This window comes from Clavelina lepadiformis, chromosome 3 (assembly GCF_947623445.1).
Source record: "Clavelina lepadiformis chromosome 3, kaClaLepa1.1, whole genome shotgun sequence".
In the NCBI taxonomy this organism is placed as follows: Eukaryota; Metazoa; Chordata; class Ascidiacea; order Aplousobranchia; family Clavelinidae; genus Clavelina; species Clavelina lepadiformis.
The window spans coordinates 2,150,416-2,176,418 of record NC_135242.1 but is presented as its reverse complement, the minus strand read 5'-3'; the positions used below and the strand labels follow the sequence as shown (position 1 = coordinate 2,176,418).

Here is a 26,003-nt window from a genome sequence, read left to right as displayed (position 1 = left end):
TCGGCCCTGTTATGTTGTAAATGTTTGTAAAACAAAGCAACACGCTTAAGCTGGATCGGTTACCGCTAAAGGATGTGATTTATGTGATGGGTGTTTCCGACCTAATGGAATTATCGAGCGTTGTATTAATTATATCATAACAATTGTATCTCGCAAACAACGGAAATGTTTTACCGTGTGATTACAATTGTTTTTATATATCTCTCGCAGGTGCTTTACTTGTTTGCTATGAAATGAAAACTAAGATTGTGGTCTGTTGCGTTTGATTAAAGAATACTCAAAATTATTCAAACACTTCACCAAATTATAGACCAGGTCTATAGCAGCTACAAATCGTTCAAAGCTAAACTTTTAATGAAACATTTCTATAGTTATAAAAAGAAAGACGTCAACAATACAAGATCGAAATTTAAATGCAGTCGCAATATAATACCGTCTATATGTATATTTCTTGTCTTTCCCATTTTGTTTAACACCATAATGGTCAGGTGGTCGGACGATTCAACCCACGGACGATTCAACCCGCGGACGATTCAACCCACGGACCTTTCAACCCACGGACGATTCAACCCACGGACGATTCAACCCACGGACGATTCAACCCGCGGACGATTCAACCCGCGGACGATTCAACCCACGGACGATTCAACCCACGGACGATTCAACCCACGGACGATTCAACCCACGAACGATTCAACCCACGGACCTTTCAACCCACGGACGATTCAACCCAGGACGATTCAACCCCGGACTATTCAACCCGCGGACGATTCAACCCACGGACGATTCAACCCCGGACGATTCAACCCACGGACGATTCAACCCGCGGACGATTCAACCCACGGACGATTCAACCCACGGACGATTCAACCCACGGACGATTCAACCCACGAACGATTCAACCCACGGACCTTTCAACCCACGGACGATTCAACCCAGGACGATTCAACCCCGGACTATTCAACCCGCGGACGATTCAACTCACGGACGATTCAATCCGTTTATAAAAACGTCTACGCAGTCAATGTGTCAATTTGGTCAATCAATATGGTCAATTTTTTTTTAACCTGCTCAGAATCCTATCACAAAACAAATTTCAGTCTTGTGCGACGTGTCGTACAGAAGTTATTAGGCTAATATAAAGTCAATTGTTTCGTTAGGTCAAGATACGGTCAATTGTGTCTTTTAGGTCAAAATCTATTAAACTTGTAATTTTGTAATATTATTCTTCCGTTTTTCTCTTTTCTTGTACCGCAAACAATTCCAGTGCCCCAAATTTGAGGCCTACTTAGAACCAAAGCCACCAAGAGAGGGAAGGCCTTTCAGCGCGTCTGGTGACGTCATGGGTTGAATCGTCCGGGGTTGAATCGTCCGTGGGTTGAATCGTCCGCGGGTTGAATAGTCCGGGGTTGAATCGTCCTGGGTTGAATCGTCCGTGGGTTGAAAGGTCCGTGGGTTGAATCGTTCGTGGGTTGAATCGTCCGTGGGTTGAATCGTCCGTGGGTTGAATCGTCCGTGGGTTGAATCGTCCGCGGGTTGAATCGTCCGTGGGTTGAATCGTCCGGGGTTAAATCGTCCGTGGGTTGAATCGTCCGCGGGTTGAATAGTCCGGGGTTGAATCGTCCTGGGTTGAATCGTCCGTGGGTTGAAAGGTCCGTGGGTTGAATCGTTCGTGGGTTGAATCGTCCGTGGGTTGAATCGTCCGTGGGTTGAATCGTCCGTGGGTTGAATCGTCCGTGGGTTGAATCGTCCGCGGGTTGAATCGTCCGTGGGTTGAATCGTCCGTGGGTTGAATCGTCCGGGGTTGAATCGTCCGTGGGTTGAATCGACCTGGAACCTAATGGTCAATGGTAAAAGTGGATTTTGCAACCATTAAGTATATAAGCAACGAAATATAAGCAAGTATAAAAGCTAAACTTTCAAAGCAGTTTGTATTTGTTTTTCATCGCGATGCTGTTGTTTAGCGATTTGCAAATAGAAATTATTGTTTTGCATTATCAATCGCAAATTTCTAACTTCATTATGCTTCGAACCGAAATAAACAGCAACAGGCTTTTGCCGTGCAATGTACAAAAGCAACCATAAAAGCTACGATATTATAAACCAGGCAAAAGAGTATCACCTAATTCTTCTAGTTCTTTCCCTTCTAACCAGATTGTGTCACAGACTGTGCTTTAGTAGAATGAATTATATCGGGCGTGAACAATTACAATATGCAGTGTAGCCAGCGCTGCTTCATCGTCGCCAAAACTGCCATGCCAGCTTTTTATTCAATGACTCAGGAGAAATACGTCACTATGAAATAAACACAAGCATGATACGGAGCTCACGACATGATTAATCAGCAGAAAATTCTATGCAAGGTATTCTGAGATGCGAACACATTCGGGTAGCTTATGTAAGTATTTATGACACAAAAATATATGACATTGTATTATTTTGTGCAATTTGGTAAGAGCAGGCGCACATTCAAGTTTAGTTCCAGCCAATCAGGCGACATTGAGGACATTCTTGCTTTTGCTCCTCTGCTTCAGAACAACTCCAGCCACGATGGTGATTAGAGCAACAAGAGCAACTGCGGCCAAGAGGATCGAATCATTTTTCTCTTCAAAAAGTTCCACAAGTTCATGATTTTCAGCTTCTAAAAGAAGAAAAGATTGATCAGGAATATAATCCGAAGCAATTTACTCTGTAAAGTACAAAAATGACTATACAATTATATTGCAAATTATTGTATACCACAATATTTCACTAATACAGTTTATAGCAGTGTCACATTTATTCTGTTAAGAATATCTGTTTGTTATATAATTTCTTTCACGGCAATTGTCGTGACTCCAGTCATCCTAGAGTTGATCTCGAAAGAAGTCAAGTCATGGCGAAATGTGAGTTGAATCATTACAACGGCAGAGATCAGATCAGACTCAACCTTAGCAACTGGCTGGTGCAGGTTGCTTTAATGTCTCAAAGAATTTACAACTTAAAATTTAGTGACTTTGTGAAACCTGAACACATGAAGCTTAGTTGGTTTTTATTCGTTGGTTCATCAAAGCATTCACTCACCAGTTGAGCACCTTTTGTTGTTTACACAAAGCTTAGGTTCAGCTCAAAGCGAGAATTAGAACAATTTACTCAACTGGAGTCTTCTCTTGACTGGTCGATCAATCATCATTCCTTGAAGCAAAGCGCGATTTGACGCAGAATATTTCAATTTGAACTAAACACCATATTTTTTTAAGTTATAATCCGGCACGACAACTCAATGGGCAAAACAGATCAGCAAAATTCTGCAAAACTAGTTTATTACAGTCAAATTGAGAATAAAACCACAAAAAATGGAATAAATCCTGAATTTTAACAATTTGCGTATCGGTGATAATATCATTACAAAGGCTTGGGCGTTGAAATCACGATTAAAATTCTTGCGGTTAAAATTTTCACAAAATTTCTCATCACAAGTCTATGTACAATTTAAAAAACTCTTGTCCGAGTTGGTCTTAATAAGAACGGCGTTCTAAGGACAAAATCGAAATCAGCAACAAACATTAAAATCGCTGAGTTGATGACGTAATATGAAGGCGAGTCACGTGACTTTATTGCATGATAAAATCACTGGCAGTGATAGTTCATATAAAGCTGTAGTTTCTGAGGCTTCAAGAACTTCAAGATATTATCTGCAGAGAAAGATTTCGTAAAACGAAGGCAGTAACACAAAAAACTGTAACCAACATTTTCGTCAAGTTTATGATGACGTGTCAATGATGTCATTTCACCTTTTTAACCGTTTCTTTAATGAACGCCTTCCGATCCGAGAGGTCAAAGTCAGGGTAGAGAGAATAAACTTTAACGCAAACCGCTTTCATCGTAATCACTTCAAGGTCGGCTCCTTTAAGAATTTTCTCAACTGCTTTTCGGATTTCACTGTTCTGTTTAAGTGAACGAGAAATTCTGATATCGATAGCAGACTTGCTACAAAAAACCTGGCAAAACGCTGGTCTACAAAATAGCAATACTGTAGTTCTGCATCATAATAATTGAATTAATGTTTAACTTTTGATTTAAAACCATTGTAACTAACGATTAATTTAAAAGACATGCAGTAATTGCAAGATTGAAATAGTCATTGAAAGAACAAACCGTGACGCGACACTTAATCGAAAGACACTTTATCGAACCGACAGTTGATCGAACGACACTTTATCGAACCGACAGTTGATCGAACCGACAGTTGATCGAATCGACTGTTGCTTCTCCCGCACACAGTCATAGCAAAACGTGGTGTACAGTTGCATTGTTTGCAGTAGAAAATTGAAATTTGGTGACTTTTCATAAAGAATGTTCAGCTATCTGTCCATGTTTGTTTGATAAAGTTGGATTTTGTAATTTTTGAAATATTGTGATATTTATATAATTTTGCTCTCTCTCCGCATTGAAGCGTATTACTCATTAACGCACCAATAACTTGACTAACTATTTATTCTCTTTCGTTCTCTTCTAGCGGTCAGCTGGTTTTCCGCACAGCGGGGGCGCGGCGTAACAAGAAGATTTTCTAGAAATGTGTCACTTTTAGAAATACCTAATTTACACTAAATTCACTTTCTTTAGTTTTTCAATTATGATGTATACAGGTCTACCGCCTTCGCACCAGCTTTATGGCGTAACAATAGACTAGTATGACGTACTTATGGCGTAACAATACCACAATTTTTTCAAACAGAGCTAACACTGCAGTTTGAAACTCAATAAGAAACGGCGGGCCGTATTCTTGTGATAACTAAATCGTCAGCTTTACGATACAAATATAAAATATAGATATAAATTATAAATCGTCAACGTTATGATATAAATATAAAATATAGATATAAAATATAAATCGTCAACTTTATGATATATACATCACAATTCATTAATGCACACCATTACAAAGACCGCACATCACAATGGCTTATTGTCTCAATGTTTGAGAAACACGCAATTAAGATCCGAGGCTTGAAATGACACCGAGGCTTAAGATGTTACACCTATAATATAATTCATCAGTGTGATATAATAAATCTTGCTTGAAGCTATTGTTAAAGTTTGTCGTTCGATCAACTGTCGGTTCGATAAAGTGTCGTTCGATAAAGTGTCGTAGTACCGAACATACAGTCGGAGGAGACTTCTTTTTCAACAAGGGTGTGTCAGAATCTTCAGAACCATCGCTGTCGAAAACCTTTGGTACAACATTCATTTTAAAGAGGCCATCCACATGGTGGAGCAAGAGGAGCTGGTAGAGGAACTGCTGCCAGAGAAGGAAATCGAGGATCAGGCTGAGGTTGATTTATGCTTTGGCGGAAGTCTTCCCGCTTGTCCAGAACTGGTAATCGTGTTTTTTACGGCAGGATCTGCTGCACAATGCGGTTCACCTACCTACAGTTCAGGTTAGCCGCTCACCTAACATGCCACATGTAACTTTTTAATGTGCTTTTTGCTAGGGAAATCCCCGCACTGGAAAATAATGTTGACCTCTGATTGGTCTAACAAACTTTTATAACCATTACACAGAACGTCCAACAAAATCATTGAAATCGCAAAATTTCAGCATATGCGGCTTCTTAATGCAGAATATTGGTAAACATTTGCATGCGAATTACGCGTTTCCTGGCAAAACTTTTAATGTTCAGTTGGAATCTATGTCAAAGGAAGTGTGGCACCCCGTCACAATTTACATTTTCTCCCACTCTGTCATACTGCTTTAAACTATGCGTTGTTGCCGACACCACCGCATGTGCTTTCATTAATTAACGAGTACTTGATGCATTCTTTCATTGATTAATTTCTGCTTTCTATTATTCAATCGTTTGCATCAAAATTCATAATTATCATTTAGTTCACGTTCACAGTCGACTGTTTTCTTACTGTATCGTTAGTAGAAGTACTACAGGTTTGAATTTGCTTTAATTGCTGTTATGGAGTCTACTAATCAGCTACGTATGGCCACATCGGTAACCCCCAGGTGATTTAAGGGGTCATTAGACTCATCACCCAATTCAAAGAGATAGGCTTTTCGATGCAAAGTACATTAAATCAAGACGCCACTATCGCAAAACCACATCATAAACCTCCCCTGAATTTTGGCTTACAACGAGATCTAGGTTATGACTGCCTACAGTCTTAATTTGGTCAGAATCTTTGTACTCAAATTTCCATAACAACCACCTAAACTTGACAGCAAGTTTTGAGCTGAAAGTTTTAGGACAAATACTCCAAAATACCAAAAATTTAAACCCACACCAAATTTACAACTTAACCTAGACCTGCAACCAGCTATCGCCAAAACAATAACAAACTTGTACACATGCGCATTGGACCGGAAATTTTCTTACTTTTTTTAATATAACGCTTTGAGTGCAGCGACATCGTCACAATCGCCGTGTTGCCGGCTCAAAATTGTCTTCCTATTGGGAAATGAACCCTTAAACACTCAAATTCTAACGCAATGGCAAGCTGTGATTTTGACGGCCTTTCATTAAGTGTCAAGTTATGGTTAAAACCGTTTACAAGATTTTAGGAAGTCGTCATCTCCTGCAATTTTGGGGCCCACAAACTTAAGTCACACCTCGCCTGGGCCCCTCAAATTCAAAGCACCCGCTGCTTCCACGATTAATTGGAAACTGAATTCTGATTGGATGTCACTCATAGCTGTCTTATGGCCCATAAGTTATGAAGTTGACATAAACAAGCACAAATGTTGTTATTGATTTAACTTGATTATATTGTTGCGTCATTGAGAAAACATGTTGCTGCACAGTATCGACCTTAAACAGCAAAATAACATCGTTCGTCTCAGACTGTGCTTTAGTAGAATGAATTATATCGGGCGTGAACGATTACAATATGCAGTGTGGCCAACGCTGCTTCATCGTCGCCAAAATTGTCATGCCAGCTTTTTACTCAATGACTCCGGGAAAATACGTCACAATGAAATAAATACAAGCATAATACGGAAACCACGGCATGATTAATCAACAGGAAATTTTGTTCAAGATATTCGGAGGTGTCGACATGTTTGGGCAGCTTATGCCAAATAAGTAATAAAATGCACAAGTGTTGAAATTACGTAGTTTCTTAATGTTTGTTTCATTGTCGCTATGTATGTATATCTGTAATTTCATACTGTATCTCACAAATATGTGATATTGACGAAGAATACAGTAACTGGATTTTAGTCACACTTTCAAATATTGTTAGGTGGTTACATTGTTATTATGTCACACTAGAATACATGATATTGTCTTATTTTGTGCAAGTCGGTAAGAACAGGCGCACATTCAGGTTTGATTCCACCCAATCAGGCGACATTGAGGACGTTCTTCTTCTTGCTTCTGCTTCTCTGCTTCAGAACAACTCCAACCACGATGGTGATTAGAGCAACAAGAGCAACTGCGGCCAAGAGGATCGAATCATTTTTCTCTTCAAAGATCTCCACGAGTTTATGATTTTCAGCTTCTGAAAGAAGAAAAGATTGATCAGGAATATAATCCGAGGCAGATTTCTTTATAAAGTGCCAAATACATCACTTCACCCACCTTCACAAGTCTTTCCATTTCCTGGAGCTTTCTTTCATTATAGCATGAACAAATGACGTCATCATGACGCAATTCACAAACGTCACTGCAACCTCCGTTGAACTAAATGAGAAAACGTTTAATTAATTATTTTTTATAGCACTTCACAACAACGGGAAATATAAGATCAACAAAGACGCACTTCTTCACACTTTTCCTTTTTGTTTTGAGCGATGAAGATTGGTCCTGATGCGACGACACGGTGCTGAGATTGGGAAGATTCCAAATCACGTTTGCGACGTTTATCTCCAGGACATGCAGGCTTAAGAGATAATTGGATTTATCGTTTATTGTTTGCTGTCTTCAGAGGTTTAAATACTTACGAGCATGTTATGTCGACATTATCTACCTGACTAGCACATCCAGATCCAACATCATTATGACAAATAGTGACGTCACAGTATACGTAGATCGCTTGTTCTTGATCTTGTGTCCAGACAAAAGACCGGAATTTAAAAGTTGAATATTTTACGTCATAATTTCTGTCAATCATGATTGCGTCATCAGGATCGAATGAATTGTCAGCCGGACAACTGAAACGTTCAACAAAATAGTCAGCAAATGACAGTGCGTTGATGAGTAGAATTTAGCGACCAATATTTTGGTAACAATTTGATAAAAAACCTGTCATTTATGATGGAGTACATTGGACTACCAGTCGCAATCTCGCTCGGCCTTGCCCAGCAATCTGTCAACTACAAAATAATTGGAAGTTTTAGGGAAGAACAAATTTTTTTCAACTCGTTTGAGAACTTTACTTACTTGTAAGTGCAAGGAACTGTCGAGATCCACTCCGGTCAAATCGACTTTCACATGAACATAATCTGAGACTTTGACCGCTGAGTTCTCGGGGAGTTCGGACGAATAAGTGGAGTCGTTTGTGAAAGAAATCCCGACATCGAATTCTCCTTTCTCCTCCACCGCGTCCAGTTGCACTTTCCTGGAAAAAAGAAAATACAAGTTATGTTCATTTATAAATGCACATTAGTTATAAAGCACGAATACATTCTTGTAATTACTTAATTTCTGGGAAAATTGCTGAGCCATTGACCACCACTGTGAGGTTCCATTCACAAGTTAAATTAACGCAGGAATCATTGTAACGTTGTATGGGCTGATCTTGGTTGAAGTAGATATGGCGGCGTACAGTGAATGTTGCTTGAAGGAGGTCGCCTGTGCTCTGACATTAAAAGTATAACTATAACTTGAACTTGAACAGGACAATAAAATTTTGTCATTCAAAGCAGATGATGCGTGGAAGCCCACGTTCCATTATTTTCGTACGTTTATAATTAAAAAATTGCCAAAGATTTTATCAATACACCAAAAGTTGCAAAAAACATGTTATTTAAATTAAATTTTTTATTGATTACGTAATTACCTCCAGGCTTGAACAGTTAGTTATTCCGAGATTAAACTCGGGGTGAGTTGAATTGGCCACACACTCGGGGTCAATTGAGTTCAGATCATCTACAGGTAATGATGATATCACAATTGTGTCATTCTCTTCCACTTGCAAGTCATCCAAAGTATCGGCGGAGAGTCTAAAGAATTGTTTTAACCAACCTTTGATGTTTTAGTTGTAAAACTTTCCGTGAAATGTTCTGCCAAACTCGTTGTTTTTTTAAGACTATCTTTGGTAGAAATATGTTGAGATCAAAATCACAGCCACACATTCACCTTATTTTTACTTCGCCGTCTTCCCCACATTCAAGTTCAAGCGATGGTGTTGGGGGTGGCGGTTCCGTGGGCGGGAAATCTTGTACGCACGACTCATCTTTCGATAAAAGAAATAAATTATGATAATTTATGATAATTTATGATTTAAGAAAAATCAAATCATTGCGATAAGTTTTTAAAAACAGAAGCTATATTACGTGATAACTAATCAAAGCGATTACAGATATCGGATTATGGTTTTACTTGCGGTAATTCTGTAGTTATAAGTGTCAAAATTTCCAGCCACTCCAAAGGTAGCCAGTTGCAATCTTAATATCTTTGCTTTCAGAGAATGAGTCTGTCCAGTTGTAAACGGACTTGTCATACCACTCACACGAAATCCAGCATCCGGAGAATCTTCATCAGGAAGCATCTTAAATCAAATGAAAACAAAGATAAGCTTGGAGTATAAATTTCTTGATGTTTTTCGCGCTTTGTAACAGGCGCTTGACGGAAGGAAATCAAACATAAAAACAGAATATTATCGAGAATTACAGTTAATCGTTTATTCGATACAACAAACAGCAACAAAGTAAAATCCTACTCACAAAAAACCAGTCACCACCGCCTATATTGTTTGCGTTTTGTCGAATGTAAAAAGTGCATTGAACAGAACTGCGAAATACAAGTTCGTCGGCATGGTTAGTAGGATATCCAAACCTTCCCGCCACGTAGGCTGTGGTGTTGGGTGTAGGGAGTGGAACCTCGGTTGATATGTACTCGACTGGAGCAGGAAAGAAAACTTTTTCACATTGAACTAAACAACTAATTAACCAACTACAGTGCAGGCCAGAAGACGATATATCAACCATTAGTGTCCTGGACTGTACAAACGATTTAATGACAACAACTAAATTTTATCGTTAATTGTTTTATAGTTAACAATTTGATACGGAGTTTGCTTTTAGCTCTAGACGTTTTTGATAACAATTGCAACTTTGATCATTTTAAGCTAAAAGTGTTTATATAACCTTCCATGATCCCAATGACGATATCAGCTGCGGATGTACAATCAACAGTGAAAGTAGATCCTTCTGGAACGTCAACCCATCCTATTCCTGGGCTTTTAATCACCCCAAGCAAATCTTCCATGTCCAAACTGAAACCTTGGTAAATCTGTCAAATTTGTTTCAATGATTTCAATTTGGATTTGAAATATAACAAATGTATGAAGACGACAAATTGAAAGAAGTTAATTCCTGCTACAAATTACCATACAATTATATTACAAATTACTGTATACAACAATAACTCACCAAAACAGTTTATAGCAGTGTCAGATTTATCTTGTTATCAAATTTCATGGAAAAATTTTACCTTGCAATCTTCTCCATTTGGTATTGTACCTCCTTGAACTAAGACCACTGCAGGTTCCGAAGAAAATTTGGTAGCTTCAGTGCAAGAATCGGTGAGAGGAAAAGTGTCCACGGCGGAGGTGGCAGTATAAAACGTACCGCAAACGTTTCCATTTATTGGTGCAGCTTTGTAGATCAAAATGCTGACCAAGCACAATACAACGCGATTTTGTAACATTTTCTTAACCTAAGACGCTCTGAAATTATTTTACACCACACTCGGCCCTGTTATGTTGTAAAAGTTTGTAAAACAAAGCAATACGTCTAAGCTGCATCGGTTACCGCTAAAGGATGTGATTTATGTGATGGGTGTTTCCGACCTAATTAAATTATCGAGCGTTGTATTAATTATGTCATAACAATTGTATCTCGCAAATAACGGAAATGTTTTGCCGTGTGATTACAATTGTTATATACATCTCTCGCAGGTGCTTTACATGTTTGCTATGAAATGACAATCAAGATTATGTGATCTGTTGCGTTTGATTAAAGAATTCTCAAAATTATTTAAACACTTCACCAAATTACAGGCCTGGTCTATAGCAGCTACAAATCGTTCAAAGCTAAGCTTTTAATGAAACATTTCTATAGTTATAAAAAGAAAGACGTCAACAATACAAGATCGAAATTTAAATGCAGTCGCAATATAATACCGTCTATATGTATATTTCTTGTCTTTCCCTTTTTGTTTAACACCATAATGGTCAATGGTAAAAGTGGATTTTGCAACCATTAAGTATATAAGCAACGAAATATAAGCAAGTATAAAAGCTAAACTTTCAAAGCAATTGGTATTTGTTTTTCATCGCGATGTTGTTGTTTTGCGATTTGCAAATAGAAACTGTTATTTGCATTATCAATCGCAAATTTCTAACTACATTATAACCCGAATCGAAATTAACAGGAACAGGCTTTTGGCGTGCAAGGTATAAAATCAACCATAAAAGCTACGGTATTATAAACCAGGCAAAAGAGTATAATCTAATTCCGCTAGTTCTTTCCCTTCAAAGCAGATTGTGTCACAGACTGTGCTCTAGTAGAATGAATTATATCGGGCGTGAACGATTACAATACGCAGTGTGGCGAGCCCTGCTTCACCGTCGCCAAAACTATCATGCCAGCTTTTTACTCACTGACTCAGGGAAAATACGTCACAATGAAATAAACACAAGCATGATACTGTGGCGTTTGGATATAATCAAATTAAACAAGTTCTATAATTGGCATTTGTTAAGCAATTTTTGTGTCTCCGGTTAAATTCTATACAAATTTGAATGTATTGTTCCTAGTAATCCGTATTCAATCGTAGTTCCAAATCGACATGTGACGTAGTTAATTGTGTCAAGTGGTTTTCTGTACCCGGTGCAAAATCGATTTTAATTCTTTGTGATAAAAGCTTAGAATGTAACATGGACACGTAGATACGTGTCATTGTATGGCTAGTTTGGCACTCGCCCATTGGTCAATACGGCGAGTATAAAAATCTAATGTTTGGTCTAAATCGCTCTCTTATCTCTTCGGGCTTTTTCGGATTATTCTGTTCTGCTGAATTGAAGTTATTGCTGAATTATTCGGAATTGGAATCATTACTGAATTCGAGTTATAGCGATGTTTAAATGTGGAAAGATGGTGTAAATGTTTCTAATTTGATACAACCTATTCGGACAATATAACAATTAGACTTTATGAAGTTGGTGTTGATTTGAAGAAACATTATAGAGACAGCAAACGCAACGGAGTCAAAGACAATTATCTCGGAGTCAAACAGTAAGACTATTAGTCTTGGCTTTAGGCCAACCTTAAAAGCAATCCACACACCATCATCTCCATAAATGGTAACCCCGTCTTTCTTCTGCAAGAGAAGAAGAACACTGCACTTCTGATAAATTCAATTTATGAAAGCTATCTCTCTACAAAGTTCAATTGGAGTCAGATTAGGATCGAGAGACAAACTGCATTCAACGGTCTGTTAGCGAGCAAATTGCGGCAGACATTTCAAAAATTCTTGAAGTATCCAGTGGAAAGAATTCTCGCTAACGAACAATGACTGTCACGCTGCTGGCGTTATGGATTATGGTTGATGACAACGCTGGTCAACGCCGGAAAGCAACACAAGCAAGCTGCAAGCATCGCTCAAAGGAAAAATGAAAGAAAAATCATCAAGAAGAACGAAGCTGTCAATTTGTGTGGACACCTGTACAATGTTTTAGTTCGGCTCCCGATTAATTCTTAGCCGGTAAAGTACATTACTCATTTCTGAATAAATCGTAGCTTGTTATTGGTGTTATTAGATATTAGCGCACATATGTCATGATTATTAATAACAAAAATATTAAATACGTTTCTTATTCTGATTTTACCTCATAAATTTATGACCCCAAGGACAACGCGCACATAAATTCATACTATAGTAATATCTTATATTTGTTCTGCGTAATCCACGCATCATAACCATAATCGAGAAATTCAATTTGAACTAAAAGTTAATGTATTCCTTATCCCCTTATCAATCTCTATCTTTACTTATTTTTCCACATTACGTTTTGTGGTAGATGATTTTTTATTTTATATTATTTTCATGGACACAGGCTAACTAAGCCAAATACTTATCAACGGTCACTTTCACCCCATTGTCTACCTACAAAGCATTCTTTTAATCTTTTCTTACGCTAAGCACTTTTAGCTACGTTTTATATTAACCTACCCTTATTGCTTTCATAAATGACTTACATTAAGTACAAGCGTTAACCCACGCCGTACGATTATTTTGCCTTGTTTGTCATCATATACCAGGTTGCAAGCTGCCACCCTGTATAAGTCAGAATCTGTTAATTTGTGACTGTCCCGATATAGCATCGATTTACAAAATGGGTACCGCATAAACTTGCATACAACAAATGCAAGGAGAAAACGAATGGAGGCGAATCGCGATTTAAACATATTATTCAGACTGATCGAACTTTTATTTTCTTCTCCTGCATTACGCAAATCCCCTTCACCCTCACCCACCCTTATACTTACATTATCTTGCTATAAAAATTCGGCAAACCAAACGCGTTGTCCGATATCATTTTGTGTCAAAATACTGAAATGCATTTAGTTCTAACGACAATAATTTCATTCAAACTGTTTGTGTTAGGTTTTGTGTGCAATTACATTTACGATACTTTTATGTTACTTTGGTTGTGGTAAAAGCTATAAAAAAAATATCAAAATATTTAAAATCCCTTCTATACAACATAGTATTAGCGAAGAATATTTACTGCTATTTTTTTCTTTTGCATGTTTCCATTTGTGTACGTTCGTTGACTGCAAGAATCTGGCTGGAGAGAACACAAATTCTGCATTCTCATTGCAAGCTGCCAACAAGAAAAACTTGCAAGCTGCCATCGACAACTTTCCTACCTCGAAGCTTTTATGAGTTGGGGGAATTATTGTGGCGTTTGGATATAATCAAATTAAACAAGTTCTATAATTGGCATTTGTTAAGCAATTTTTGTGTCTCCGGTTAAATTCTATACAAATTTGAATGTATTGTTCCTAGTAATCCGTATTCAATCGTAGTTCCAAATCGACATGTGACGTAGTTAATTGTGTCAAGTGGTTTTCTGTACCCGGTGCAAAATCGATTTTAATTCTTTGTGATAAAAGCTTAGAATGTAACATGGACACGTAGATACGTGTCATTGTATGGCTAGTTTGGCACTCGCCCATTGGTCAATACGGCGAGTATAAAAATCTAATGTTTGGTCTAAATCGCTCTCTTATCTCTTCGGGCTTTTTCGGATTATTCTGTTCTGCTGAATTGAAGTTATTGCTGAATTATTCGGAATTGGAATCATTACTGAATTCGAGTTATAGCGATGTTTAAATGTGGAAAGATGGTTTAAATGTTTCTAATTTGATACAACCTATTCGGACAATATAACAATTAGACTTTATGAAGTTGGTGTTGATTTGAAGAAACATTATAGAGACAGCAAACGCAACGGAATCAAAGACAATTATCTAGGAGTCTAGCAATAAGACTATTAGTCTTGGCTTTAGGCCAACCTAAAAGCAATACACCGCCATCCCCACAATACGGAGCTCACGACATGATTAATCAGCAGGAAATTCTATGCAATGTATTCTTAGATGTCGACACATTTGGGCAGCTTATGTTAGTATTTATCACACAAAAATGTATGACATTGTCTTATTTTGTGCAAGCCGGTAAGGACAGGCGCACATTCAGGTTTAGTTCCAGCCAATCAGGCGACATTGAGGACATTCTTGCTTTTGCTCCTCTGCTTCAGAACAACTGCAACAACGATGGTGACTAGAGCAACAAGAGCAACTGCGGCCAAGAGGATCGAGTCATTTTTCCCTTCAAAGATCTCCACAAGTTCATGATTTTCAGCTTCTGAAAGGAGAAGAAATTGATCAGGAATATCATCCGAAGCAATTTACTCTATAAAGTGCAAAAATGACTATACAATTATATTTCACTAATACAGTTTATAGCAGTGTCACATTTAGTCTGTTTAGAAAATCTTTTGTTTTATTAATTTCTTTCACGGCAATTGCCGTGACTCCAGTCATCCTGGAGTTGATCTCGAAAGAAGTCAAGTCAAGGCGAAATGTGAGTTGAATCATTACAACGGCGATCGGACTCAAGGGTCTCAGCCTCAGCAACTGGTTGGTGTGGGTTGATTTCATCGATATCTTATATATAACTACATATACGTTGTTATATATAAGATATCTGTGGTTGTTTTAATGTCTCAATGAAATTTACAACTTAAAATTTAGTGACTTTGTGAAACCTGGACACATGACGCTTAGTTGGTTTTTATTCGTTGGTTCATCAAAGAATTCAATCACCAGTTGAGCATCTTTTGTTGTTTACACAAAGCTTATGTTCAGGTCAAAGCGAGAATTAAAACAATTTACTCAACTGGAGTCTTCTCTTGACTGGTCGATCAATCATCATTCCTTGAAGCAAAGCGCAATTTGATGCCGAGTATTTCAATTTCAACTATACACCATATTTTTTAAGTTATAATTTTGCAGGACAACTTTATGGGCAAAACAGATCAACAGAATTCTGCAAAACTAGTTTATTACAGTCAAATTGAGAATAAAACCACAAAAAATGGAATAAATCCTGAATTTTAACAATTTGCGTATCGGTGATAATATCATTACAAAGGCTTGGGCGTTGAAATCACGATTAAAATTATTGCGGTTAAAATTTTCACAAAATTTCTCATCACAAGTCTATGTACAATTTAAAAAACTCTTGTCCGAGTTGGTCTTAATAAGAACGGCGTTCTAAGGACAAAATCGAAATCAGCAACAAACAATAAAATCGCTGAGTTGATGACGTAATATGAAGGCGAGTCACGTGACTTTTATTGCATGATAAAATCACTGGCAGTGATAGTTCATATAAAGCTGTAGTTTCTGAGGCTTCAAGAACTTCAAGATATTATCTGCAGAGAAAGATTTCGTAAAACGAAGGCAGTAACACAAAAAACTGTAACTAACATTTTCGTCAAGTTTATGATGACGTGTCAATGATGTCATTTCACCTTTTTAACCGTTTCTTTAATGAACGCCTTCCGATCCGAGAGGTCAAAGTCGGGGTAGAGAGAATAAACTTTAACGCAAACCGCTTTCATCGTAATCACTTCAAGGTCGGCTCCTTTAAGAATTTTCTCCACTGCTTTGCGGATTTCACTGTTCTGTTTAAGTGAACGAGAAATTCTGATATCGGTAGCAGACTTGCTACAAAAAACCTGGCAAAACGCTGGTCTACAAAATAGAAATACTGTAGTTCTGCATCATAATAATTGAATTAATGTTTAACTTTTGATTTAAAACCATTGTTACTAACGATTAATTTAAAAGACATGCAGTATTTGCAACATTGAGAGTCATTGAAAGAACATACAGTGGGAGGAGATTTCTTTTTCAACAAGGGCGTGTCAGAATCTTCGGAGTCATCGCTGTCGACAACCTTTGGTGAGCCTGACATGATTAAGTATTCGATGGTCATCCACGCTTTCTACACTAATATTCTGTACATTACTGGAGGTGGGCAGTACCGCGGTACTATAGCTACTGAAATACTGTACCGCGATACTTTTTCATTACCGATACCGTCGGTACTTCTGGAAAAAAATACCAAATTACTTTTTTCAAGAAATTTTTGTAGGTCCCGGTACTTTTCAAGTGAATATTTCAAGGTTTTAAGAATTATTCAAAAGTTTTCAAAAGTTCCTTTTAATGAAACCTTAATGCCAACTTTTACATGATTATACATCCACATATGTTTTGACGTAGAGTAACCTGTAGCAGTCCCCACAATACGGAGCTCACGACATGATTAATCAGCAGGAAATTCTATGCAATGTATTCTTAGATGTCGACACATTTGGGTAGCTTATGTAAGTATTTATCACACAAAAATATACGACATTGTCTTATTTTGTGCAAGCCGGTAAGGACAGGCGCACATTCAGGTTTAGTTCCAGCCAATCAGGCGACATTGAGGACATTCTTGCTTTTGCTCCTCTGCTTCAGAACAACTCCAACCACGATGGTGACTAGAGCAACAAGAGCAACTGCGGCCAAGAGGATCGAGTCATTTTTCCCTTCAAAGATCTCCACAAGTTCATGATTTTCAGCTTCTGAAAGGAGAAGAAATTGATCAGGAATATCATCCGAAGCAATTTACTCTATAAAGTGCAAAAATGACTATACAATTATATTTCACTAATACAGTTTATAGCAGTGTCACATTTAGTCTGTTTAGAAAATCTTTTGTTTTATTAATTTCTTTCACGGCAATTGCCGTGACTCCAGTCATCCTGGAGTTGATCTCGAAAGAAGTCAAGTCATGGCGAAATGTGAGTTGAATCATTACAACGGCGATCGGACTCAAGGGTCTCAGCCTCAGCAACTGGTTGGTGTGGGTTGATTTCATCGATATCTTATATATAACTACATATACGTTGTTATATATAAGATATCTGTGGTTGTTTTAATGTCTCAATGAAATTTACAACTTAAACTTTACTGACTTTGTGAAACCTGGACACATGACGCTTAGTTGGTTTTTATTCGTTGGTTCATCAAAGATTCAATTCACCAGTTGAGCATCTTTTGTTGTTTACACAAAGCTTAGGTTCAGACCAAAGCGAGAATTAGAAGAATTTACTCACCTGGAGTCTTCTCTTGACTGGTCCATCAATCATCATTCCTTGAAGCAAAACGCAATTATATAATTTCAACTTAACGCCATATTTTTAAAAGTTATAATTCTGCACGAAAACTTAATGGGCAAAACAGATCAACAGAATTCTGCAAAACTAGTTTATTACAGTCAAATTGAGAATAAAACCACAAAAAATGGAATAAATCCTGAATTTTAACAATTTGCGTATCGGTGATAATATCATTACAAAGGCTTGGGCGTTGAAATCACGATTAAAATTGTTGCGGTTAAAATTTTCACAAAATTTCTCATCACAAGTCTATGTACAATTTAAAAACTCTTGTCCGAGTTGGTCTCGATAAAAATGGCGCTCCTAGGACCAAATCGAAATCAGCGGCAAACAATGAAATCGCTGAGTTGATGACGTAATATGAAGGAGAGTCACGTGACTTTATTGCATGATAAAATCACTGGCAGTGATATTTCATATAAAGCTGTAGTTTCTGAGGCTTCAAGAACTTCAAGATATTATCTGCAGAGAAAGATTTCGTAAAACGAAGGCAGTAACACAATAAACTGTAACCAATATCTTCGTCAAGATTAGGATGACGTGTCAATGATGTCATTTCACCTTTTTAACCGTTTCTTTAATGAACGCCTTCCGATCCGAGAGGTCAAAGTCGGGGTAGAGAGAATAAACTTTAACGCAAACCGCTTTCATCGTGATCACTTCAAGGTCGGCTCCTTTAAGAATTTTTTCCACTGCTTTGCGGATTTCACTGTTCTGTTTAAGTGAACGAGAAATTCTGATATCGATAGCAGACTTGCTACAAAAAACCTGGCAAAACGCTGGTCTACAAAATAGAAATACTGTAGTTCTGCATCATGATAATTGAATTAATGTTTAACTTTTGATTTAAAACCATTGTAACTAACGATTAATTTAAAAGACATGCAGTATTTGCAACATTGAGAGTCATTGAAAGAACATACAGTCGGAGGAGACTTCTTTTTCAACAAGGGCGTGTCAGAATCTTCGGAGTCATCGTTGTCGACAACCTTTGGTGAGCCTGACATGATTAAGTATTCGTTGGTCATCCACGCTTTCTACACTAATATTCTGTACATTACTGGAGGTGGGCAGTACCGCGGTACTATAGCTACTGAAATACTGTACCGCGATACTTTTTCATTACCGATACCGTCGGTACTTCTGGAAAAAAATACCAAATTACTTTTTTCAAGAAATTTTTGTAGGTCCCGGTACTTTTCAATTGAATATTTCAAGGTTTTAAGAATTATTCAAAAGTTTTCAAAAGTTCCTTTTAATGAAACCTTAATGCCAACTTTTACATGATTATACATCCACATATGTTTTGACGTAGAGTAACCTGTAGCAGGGCCCGAATTGGGATAAAAATTGCACTTGGAACAGCGTCCTTTAGAAATAATTACCGATACCGACAAACTATGGAACTGATTTTGTTAAAACAGTACCGAATACCGGAACCATCGGTACAATTTTTGCCAAGTACCGGTACCGTCACTGATGGTACTTTCAAAGTACTGACTGCCCAGCTCTGCACAATAGGTATTACATGGAGTTCGTACAATAAAATTATATAGCACTGCGCAATGAAATGTTGCATACAACCCTAAGAGTTAACCGATGGGCAACCACGTACCTATTTTTATTTTGGCGACCTTTTTTGGTGATTCTCTTCCTGCGCTCTTCGACTTTCTTTTTGTCGCTTTCTTCTCTGCACTCTTCGGAGTTTTCTGTTTTGGAGTCTTCTTCGCTTTCTCTACTTTTCTGGACGATTCTTCTTCTTCGTTTGAGTCCTCGTTTGAACTCGCAATCTCATCATCCGATGTTTCAAGTCCTCCAGAGTTGCTGGTGTTATTCTGCATCAAACATTATACAACTCAACATTATACTTTTGAAGTTTTACCAAGTTGGAATTTTATCCGAACTAATCAGTTAAGTAAAACAACAATTACAACTGCTTGCGGGGACTTTTGCACTCCACTTCTTCTTTTTTTCTTCTTTTCTCTTTTCTTTTTCTTCTGGGGAAGTTCCTGGAAAAAAAAGAAAACAATAAAACTAAACTGTAAAAGGATTCCACTGAATCATGATTTCACAAGCATCGTACCTTGCCGGATGGCTTAGGGCGAAGGCACCAGTTCAACAATGTGTCAATCAAATCTTCCTTTTTTCCTTTCCTGTTGTCCACATCGCAAACAGTTAGAGCCCATTTCAGATTGTCCAACGTGAATCTGACAAGACCAAATATAGCTTATTAAAGCAATAGAATGGTTCCTGGGAATCAAAGCCATGCAAAATTTACATCCGTATGCAAAAAGAAACACAAACAACATAACAAAGAATATCAAATAAGTCTTACAAAGTTACATTTGATCCATTTATTAAGGGTTGCTGTGCAAATTATGCCCTTGGATGCAATTGCCCGTGCAATCACCCAAGCACTAAATGAAACATTTATTGTTTAGAGCAACAAGTACAGGTGAAAACTATCAGCTTGAGCCTTAACGTTATAGTTATGAAGTAAATAAGTGATTCTGTCTTCCAATACAAAAAACTTGAACCTCTACCCCCACCTGCCAATATAATCCTCCTTTTTTTCATATTCAGGAGAATCTTTTTCGAATGCAAAACCAGAGAAATTTCTAATGTTTTTCTTGCAACTAAATAACTGAAAATAGAGGTTAACATATAAAATATAAGTACAAGGTAAATTTTCGGCCAAATTATTGTGAATAACGCTACTGTTGTTAACACTAGAACGGCCGTGGTGTCGAAATTTTGATGTATATTTTTTTTTAGTAAAAGCAGTTGCAACGATATAAAATTTTCAGTAGCTTCCTAACTTTCTTGAAAGAGTATGGATAAGTAACATTTACCGAAATTTGATTTTCGATTTGTTTTTTACAACCTGTTATACCTTCAACGGCCGAGGTGTCGAAATCGACACCAAGATGGTTTTAGAGGTCCAGTAGACTACAACATTTTTTTACTTCGCACGATTGCACTTGCAACTAACATATACTTGAGATTAGCCCAGTTTTATCTTTTCAAGTGATTGTTTATCTAATTTAGATACAGCTTTTACGGAGAGTTTATGATATCCTAAACGTACTTTGTCCATGTACATTTGCACAATACAAACTCACTTTGCTTTGCAGCGAACTGTAAAATTCACACGACAGTTTTTGTGCAACGTATGGATTGTATGCCATACGCTATTAGCAGAGCTAGGCTATAAACTGTAGAGTAGGCCAAAACAAAACAAAGTAGGCGTGGACGTTTTCGACCAAACGGCGAGAAAATACACAACTCATGCATCAAGTAGACGATGACCTTTGGCTGTTTGGACAAAACTACTGGACATAGTAGAGCTAAACTCCTGGATTCTGCACAGAAAATGTTTCGGTAGCAAAATCGGCCGACGAAGCTTCATACTCCAGCTTACAGAGTGGTTGAGGGATGCTTACGCGGTGAAGCAGGTGGTCCAAAGAGAAGTGAACCCAGCGCAGAGAAGACCATCCGGAAAGCGAAGGAAATGTGCGGAAGAAAGTCGTAAAATTATATAGTTACAGTTTGAAGTCACTGCAGCAGGCCAACTTGCGGATTGTGTGGTAACGGCGACTAGAAACTTACATAATGCAAAAACTGCACGACGTAAATAGATCAACATGGGTCCTGCTGTAAACTCTAAAGACTTATCACATTGTGTGTAGGAAACATATGAGCTTTTTCTGCAATAGTTAGCGTTTTGTTAAAATACCTACCATCAGAATAATGATTGTTTATGTTTCAACTGAAAAATATTGTTTTTTTTTCGTTTCTTGCAAATGTGTGCAACGTCATCAAAGGTCGAATTGCGGTAGCTATGTTAGTTTTTGTTTCTACTGAACAAGCAAAATACATCCTAAATTCATTACGGAAGTATTTAGTTTTGAGTTTTTCGCTAAATTAAATCAAAAAGTACATTTTTAAGGATGGTGTCGTTTTCGACACCACCGGCCGTTAGAGGTCAACTTGTTTTCCGGCCGTTCTAGTGTTAAAGAAACTTTTATTTTGAGTATAAAAACAAAAACTTTAATTTTGTCTCCACGATTATTTAAGTTATAATACGAAATACATGAATTGACTATAGATGTTAATTTCAACTTTCAGAGTCAGAATTAAGTGTGGAAACTACTCACTTCACCAAAGGAGCCAAAAAATAGTTTGTGAATGATCTTAAGGTCCTCCGCTTTATTCCTCTGTAGTTGCCATTCCACCCTGGGGTGTTCAGCCAGTTTAACCCCTCGTCTAAACAGTTTTGTTATTATACGCCACATCAATCTAATCCTTCATTGTTGCAAGCAAGTCGTTTCATGATTGGCTAATTCAAGTTGGTCAAACAAGAATCAGCATTACTAAAACCTTCACTGCCACTCTTATCAAGCTAAGGTCAGAATTCAAAATTTCTTTAGTTCAAAATAACAAAATGTCTACCCATCAAGAATTTCAAGTTTTTTCTTTTTGTCTGATGTCGGTGTAGTAGCGTCATCGTAAGTGAAACGAGTCACTTTTTTTCTTTCTCTCTTTTCCCTTAAGATCTCAACAGGCCTTTCAAGCAATCCCGCTAAATCATAAAAAATACGTTCCAAAAAACTACAATAGCTCAATCATGTTAAATGATGTCACTATGTTAAACTTTAAAAATGTCAAGATGAGATGCATCTCACGAGGCAATTCTTCTTCTTCACTTCCACTTCCATCTTCATCTTTGGATTTTTCTTTCAATTCTTCTTTTTCAGTTTGTGCATCTGAATTAGTTTCTTTTTCTATCTCATCGTCCATTTTTACTTCATCATCATTTTTATCTTCCTTCCCATTGACGGAGGTTTCCAGTATTTCACTCTAGAGTACAAAATAACTTCGTTGTTTATCTAATACTAACATTAAAATGAGGAGAAAAAGAAATGGGCATCCAAAAACAATCTATGAGCTTCATCAACATATCAAAAATGAAGCAATAAACGTATGATGTGATGTCGACCTCTGCATCCGGATTTGTTTCTTTCGCTTCCGGAGATGGTTTTTTCTCGGCTTCCGGAGATGGTTTTTTCTCGGCTTCCGAAGATGGTTTTTTCTCGGCTTCCGAAGATGGTTTTTTCTCGGCTTTCGAAGATGGTTTTTTCTCGGCTTCCGGAGACAGTTTTTTCTCAGCTTCCGGAAATGGTTTTTTCTCGGCTTCCGGAGATGGTGTTTTCTCGGCTTTCGAAGATGGTTTTTTCTCAGCTTTCGAAGATGGTTTTTTCTCAGCTTCTGAAGATGGTTTTTTCTCGGCTTCTGAAGATGGTTTTTTCTCGGCTTCCGAAGATGGTTTTTTCTCGGCTTCCAAAGATGGTTTTTTCTTAGTTTCTGAAGATGATTTTTTCTCAGCTTCTGAAGATGATTTTTTCTCAGCCTCTGAAGATGATTTTTTCTCAGCTTCTGAAGATGATTTTTTCTCAGATTCAAGAGATAAAATTTTCTCTGCTTCTTTGCGATTTTCTTCTTCTGACATTTTTAGGAATGAAACAACTTTTTAATCATGAAACAGAAAAAACTCAAAATAAATCACATAAGTGCAAAGCTAATGAAGTTGCTAAATGCAGGGCTTGAATAGTTTGGGCCTTGTATGTTGTAAACTAATTTTTCAGTACTAAGTAGATTTATTTTCTTGCCAACTCGCAGGAAACAACAAGGCATTGCGAATGGGTTTTTACCACAGATCTTTCAAAAAAAAATACGACCAAAAACTGTACATATTAAAAATTGTCAGACTTAACCTTACATGTAGTGTTCAAGAAACCAACTCAGAAAGATGGGCTGACGGCGTCGTAATATGACGTGACGTATAATATAACAGAGAGCTATCACAAAATAGACAATATGCCATTTTAATTGTTTTAGCACACAACCAAAAGTCATATTGTAAGCAACGACAAGAGTGATAACAATATAACATTTATAAAAAGGTGTAGTTTTTCATCTTTCCCAATTTCCACAACGCTACAGCAACACAAAATAGACAGACAGATTTGAAATGATGCAATTTTAATTTTATAGTTAACATTGCAGACAAGGCCTTGGTTGTAAGCATAGCGACTTCTTGCAAACTGTGAATATCTCTGCCTTAGAAGCAAACTACTCAAAAAGTGCCCCCTAAAAACTTTGTGAGAATAACAGTGTTATCTAAATATTCCATATGCTATCGGTAGACCTAGGCTACTGTCGCGGTAACAATGGTGTTCAAAGCAATTCGCTTCATCACACCAAAATTGTTTGTTAGCTGGCTAACATTATAAGACAACAAACTGTTAGGACTGCTTATAAAGCAACATAAGCACCCATTGTTTGTTAGGCACACAACTGCAGGTTTTGCATTCACACAAACCAGACTGGAAAGCATGGTACTTTTCAACGAGATCTCGGGGTGCGAGACGGCCATAATTGGGGTGACCAGATGCAGTACGGCAAAAATAGGTGTGCACTGGGTACAAAATGGTGGGCAAAACCACTGGGTATATTTTGCAATCTGGTAGGCAAAACGCAGTGCCTGTGGGCTCAGTTTTCCAGAGTTGAATGTAAAATACTTGGATGCAGGCAAGCACAGTCTTCCAAAATTTTGAGGGTGCAGTTGCTATGCTTTCCACTACGATCCACAAATGAAAATAGTAGACCTATATCATATAGGCTACATAGCAGGTAATTTTTACAACACCACTAAACTACATAGTACCAGATTGTCCAAACTACATTTATGGCATGCTCAGAAAATACCTCAGCTGATCTACCTTTGAAAAAATCTCAGAGCTGTTGGTTTTAATTGAAGTTGTAACTAATCTTATTTTTAAGCATCTTATCAATCCAAGTAACATCAGACAAACATGACTGGAAAATACGGCAGTTTGAAGAGAACTCATTAGTGCAAAAACACACACTTTGGCGTAATGACGAGCATTGAAGCCTTAATTCTTTGTTTATTTATTATATATTAGCGTTCAAACAACCAATTTTTTATTAGCCTAATTCAGGGTCAAGATAAAAAAAGTTTGGCGTGAATGTTGAGAAACATTGTGTGGATAGGTAGCTGTAAGTTCTACTATACCAAAAAATAACAGAATAATATAATAGCCATGATGGCTGATGAATAGCCAGATAGCCATGATAGCTATCTAGCGCATCGTATTGACTCAAAATAAACTCAGGCTTAACTTATATACGCAGTGTTCAAGAAACCAAATTATGAATAAATAAATGGTTAACTTAGTTTAATCCTGTATCCTTAGATCTGTAAATTTATGTCCACCCTTGATAGTTTTCCCGAAAATAAAACGAGTAGGTTATATGCAAAGTGAAATTACGGGTTTAGGCTTAGGCTACTAGGTATACCTCATTATAAGCTAGCCCACAATTCATCATGTAAAATTGATGGAAGTTGCCTATCCACCTGTAGTCTATCCGTATCTTATTTTTCTACTCTCGTTCAAATAAGCCCGTAGGTGTAGGTTAGCCTAATTCAGTACGGGCTCGTGAATAAAAAAAAACATAAACGGGACTTTTTCACCAATTGCAATATCTTAACAGCAACGTAGCCAGCATGCCTATAGGGTCTTTGTCACTGTCAACGTAACCAAATTGTAAGGTTATACCATTTAATAGCCTACGGTGACAAACATTATTACAGCACTAGGCCTACTCGCTGACATTACATTACAGGCTTTTTATTATTCACACACTTAATCATGGAGAATTAGCTGGCAATTGACAAATCGAAAAAACAATATTTGTGCATATAAGGTTAAATACTGCTAAATAAATATTTTTTAAATGGCATTGCTTATATTCAGAAAAAATGCAGGTTAATTGTGTTTTTAAATTTTTGAATTAAATTTCTTGTTCTAATTGCTTCAATCATAAATTTTAAGCACAATAACTATTTACTGAAACATTGAAAAATTTGTGTTTGAGCAGGTGTGAATGCAAGCCGAAAATTGGATTACCTTTTCCCGCCGTTTATCAGCAGAGTTGTGGCAAAGCATCATTGCAGCTCACAAAAA

The 26,003-nt window shown here is 37.3% G+C and overlaps 2 protein-coding genes and 1 long non-coding RNA gene across 4 annotated transcripts; all 3 read right to left on the bottom strand.

Annotated features, from left to right (window-relative positions):
- Window positions 1–3,285: 3,285 nt before the first annotated feature.
- LOC143449916 (uncharacterized) lies at window positions 3,286–4,057 on the bottom strand. The gene is made up of 2 exons (XR_013114623.1): window positions 3,774–4,057; window positions 3,286–3,674 (listed from the first exon to the last, which is right to left on the bottom strand). It is a non-coding gene; the product is annotated as an uncharacterized LOC143449916 (long non-coding RNA).
- Window positions 4,058–7,330: 3,273 nt separating this feature from the next.
- Window positions 7,331–11,997, bottom strand: LOC143448687 (uncharacterized). Its single transcript, XM_076948534.1, has 13 exons — window positions 10,644–11,997; window positions 10,298–10,442; window positions 9,875–10,050; window positions 9,531–9,699; window positions 9,288–9,384; window positions 8,989–9,151; window positions 8,627–8,787; window positions 8,370–8,547; window positions 8,232–8,302; window positions 7,957–8,140; window positions 7,750–7,869; window positions 7,565–7,670; window positions 7,331–7,488 (listed from the first exon to the last, which is right to left on the bottom strand). Exons 1-13 carry the CDS (start codon window positions 10,857–10,859, stop codon window positions 7,331–7,333), a joined length of 1,944 nt encoding a protein of 647 aa, XP_076804649.1. The 5' UTR covers window positions 10,860–11,997.
- Window positions 11,998–15,768: 3,771 nt separating this feature from the next.
- Window positions 15,769–25,613, bottom strand: LOC143449422 (protein DEK-like). 2 transcript variants are annotated; one of them, XM_076949626.1, is made up of 11 exons: window positions 22,955–25,613; window positions 22,641–22,815; window positions 22,408–22,537; window positions 22,113–22,221; window positions 20,505–20,599; window positions 20,039–20,162; window positions 19,887–19,964; window positions 19,571–19,790; window positions 16,620–16,696; window positions 16,258–16,410; window positions 15,769–16,158 (listed from the first exon to the last, which is right to left on the bottom strand). In XM_076949626.1, the coding sequence occupies exons 1-11, from the start codon at window positions 23,462–23,464 to the stop codon at window positions 16,147–16,149; spliced, it is 1,683 nt and encodes a 560-aa protein (XP_076805741.1). In that variant the 5' UTR covers window positions 23,465–25,613; the 3' UTR covers window positions 15,769–16,146. The 2 variants fall into 2 exon arrangements, with proteins under 2 accessions (XP_076805741.1, XP_076805739.1); XM_076949624.1 differs by lacking the exons at window positions 15,769–16,158; window positions 16,258–16,410; window positions 16,620–16,696 and adding exons at window positions 18,030–18,417; window positions 18,517–18,669; window positions 18,879–18,955 and having other exon boundaries at window positions 22,955–25,610.
- Window positions 25,614–26,003: the final 390 nt, after the last annotated feature.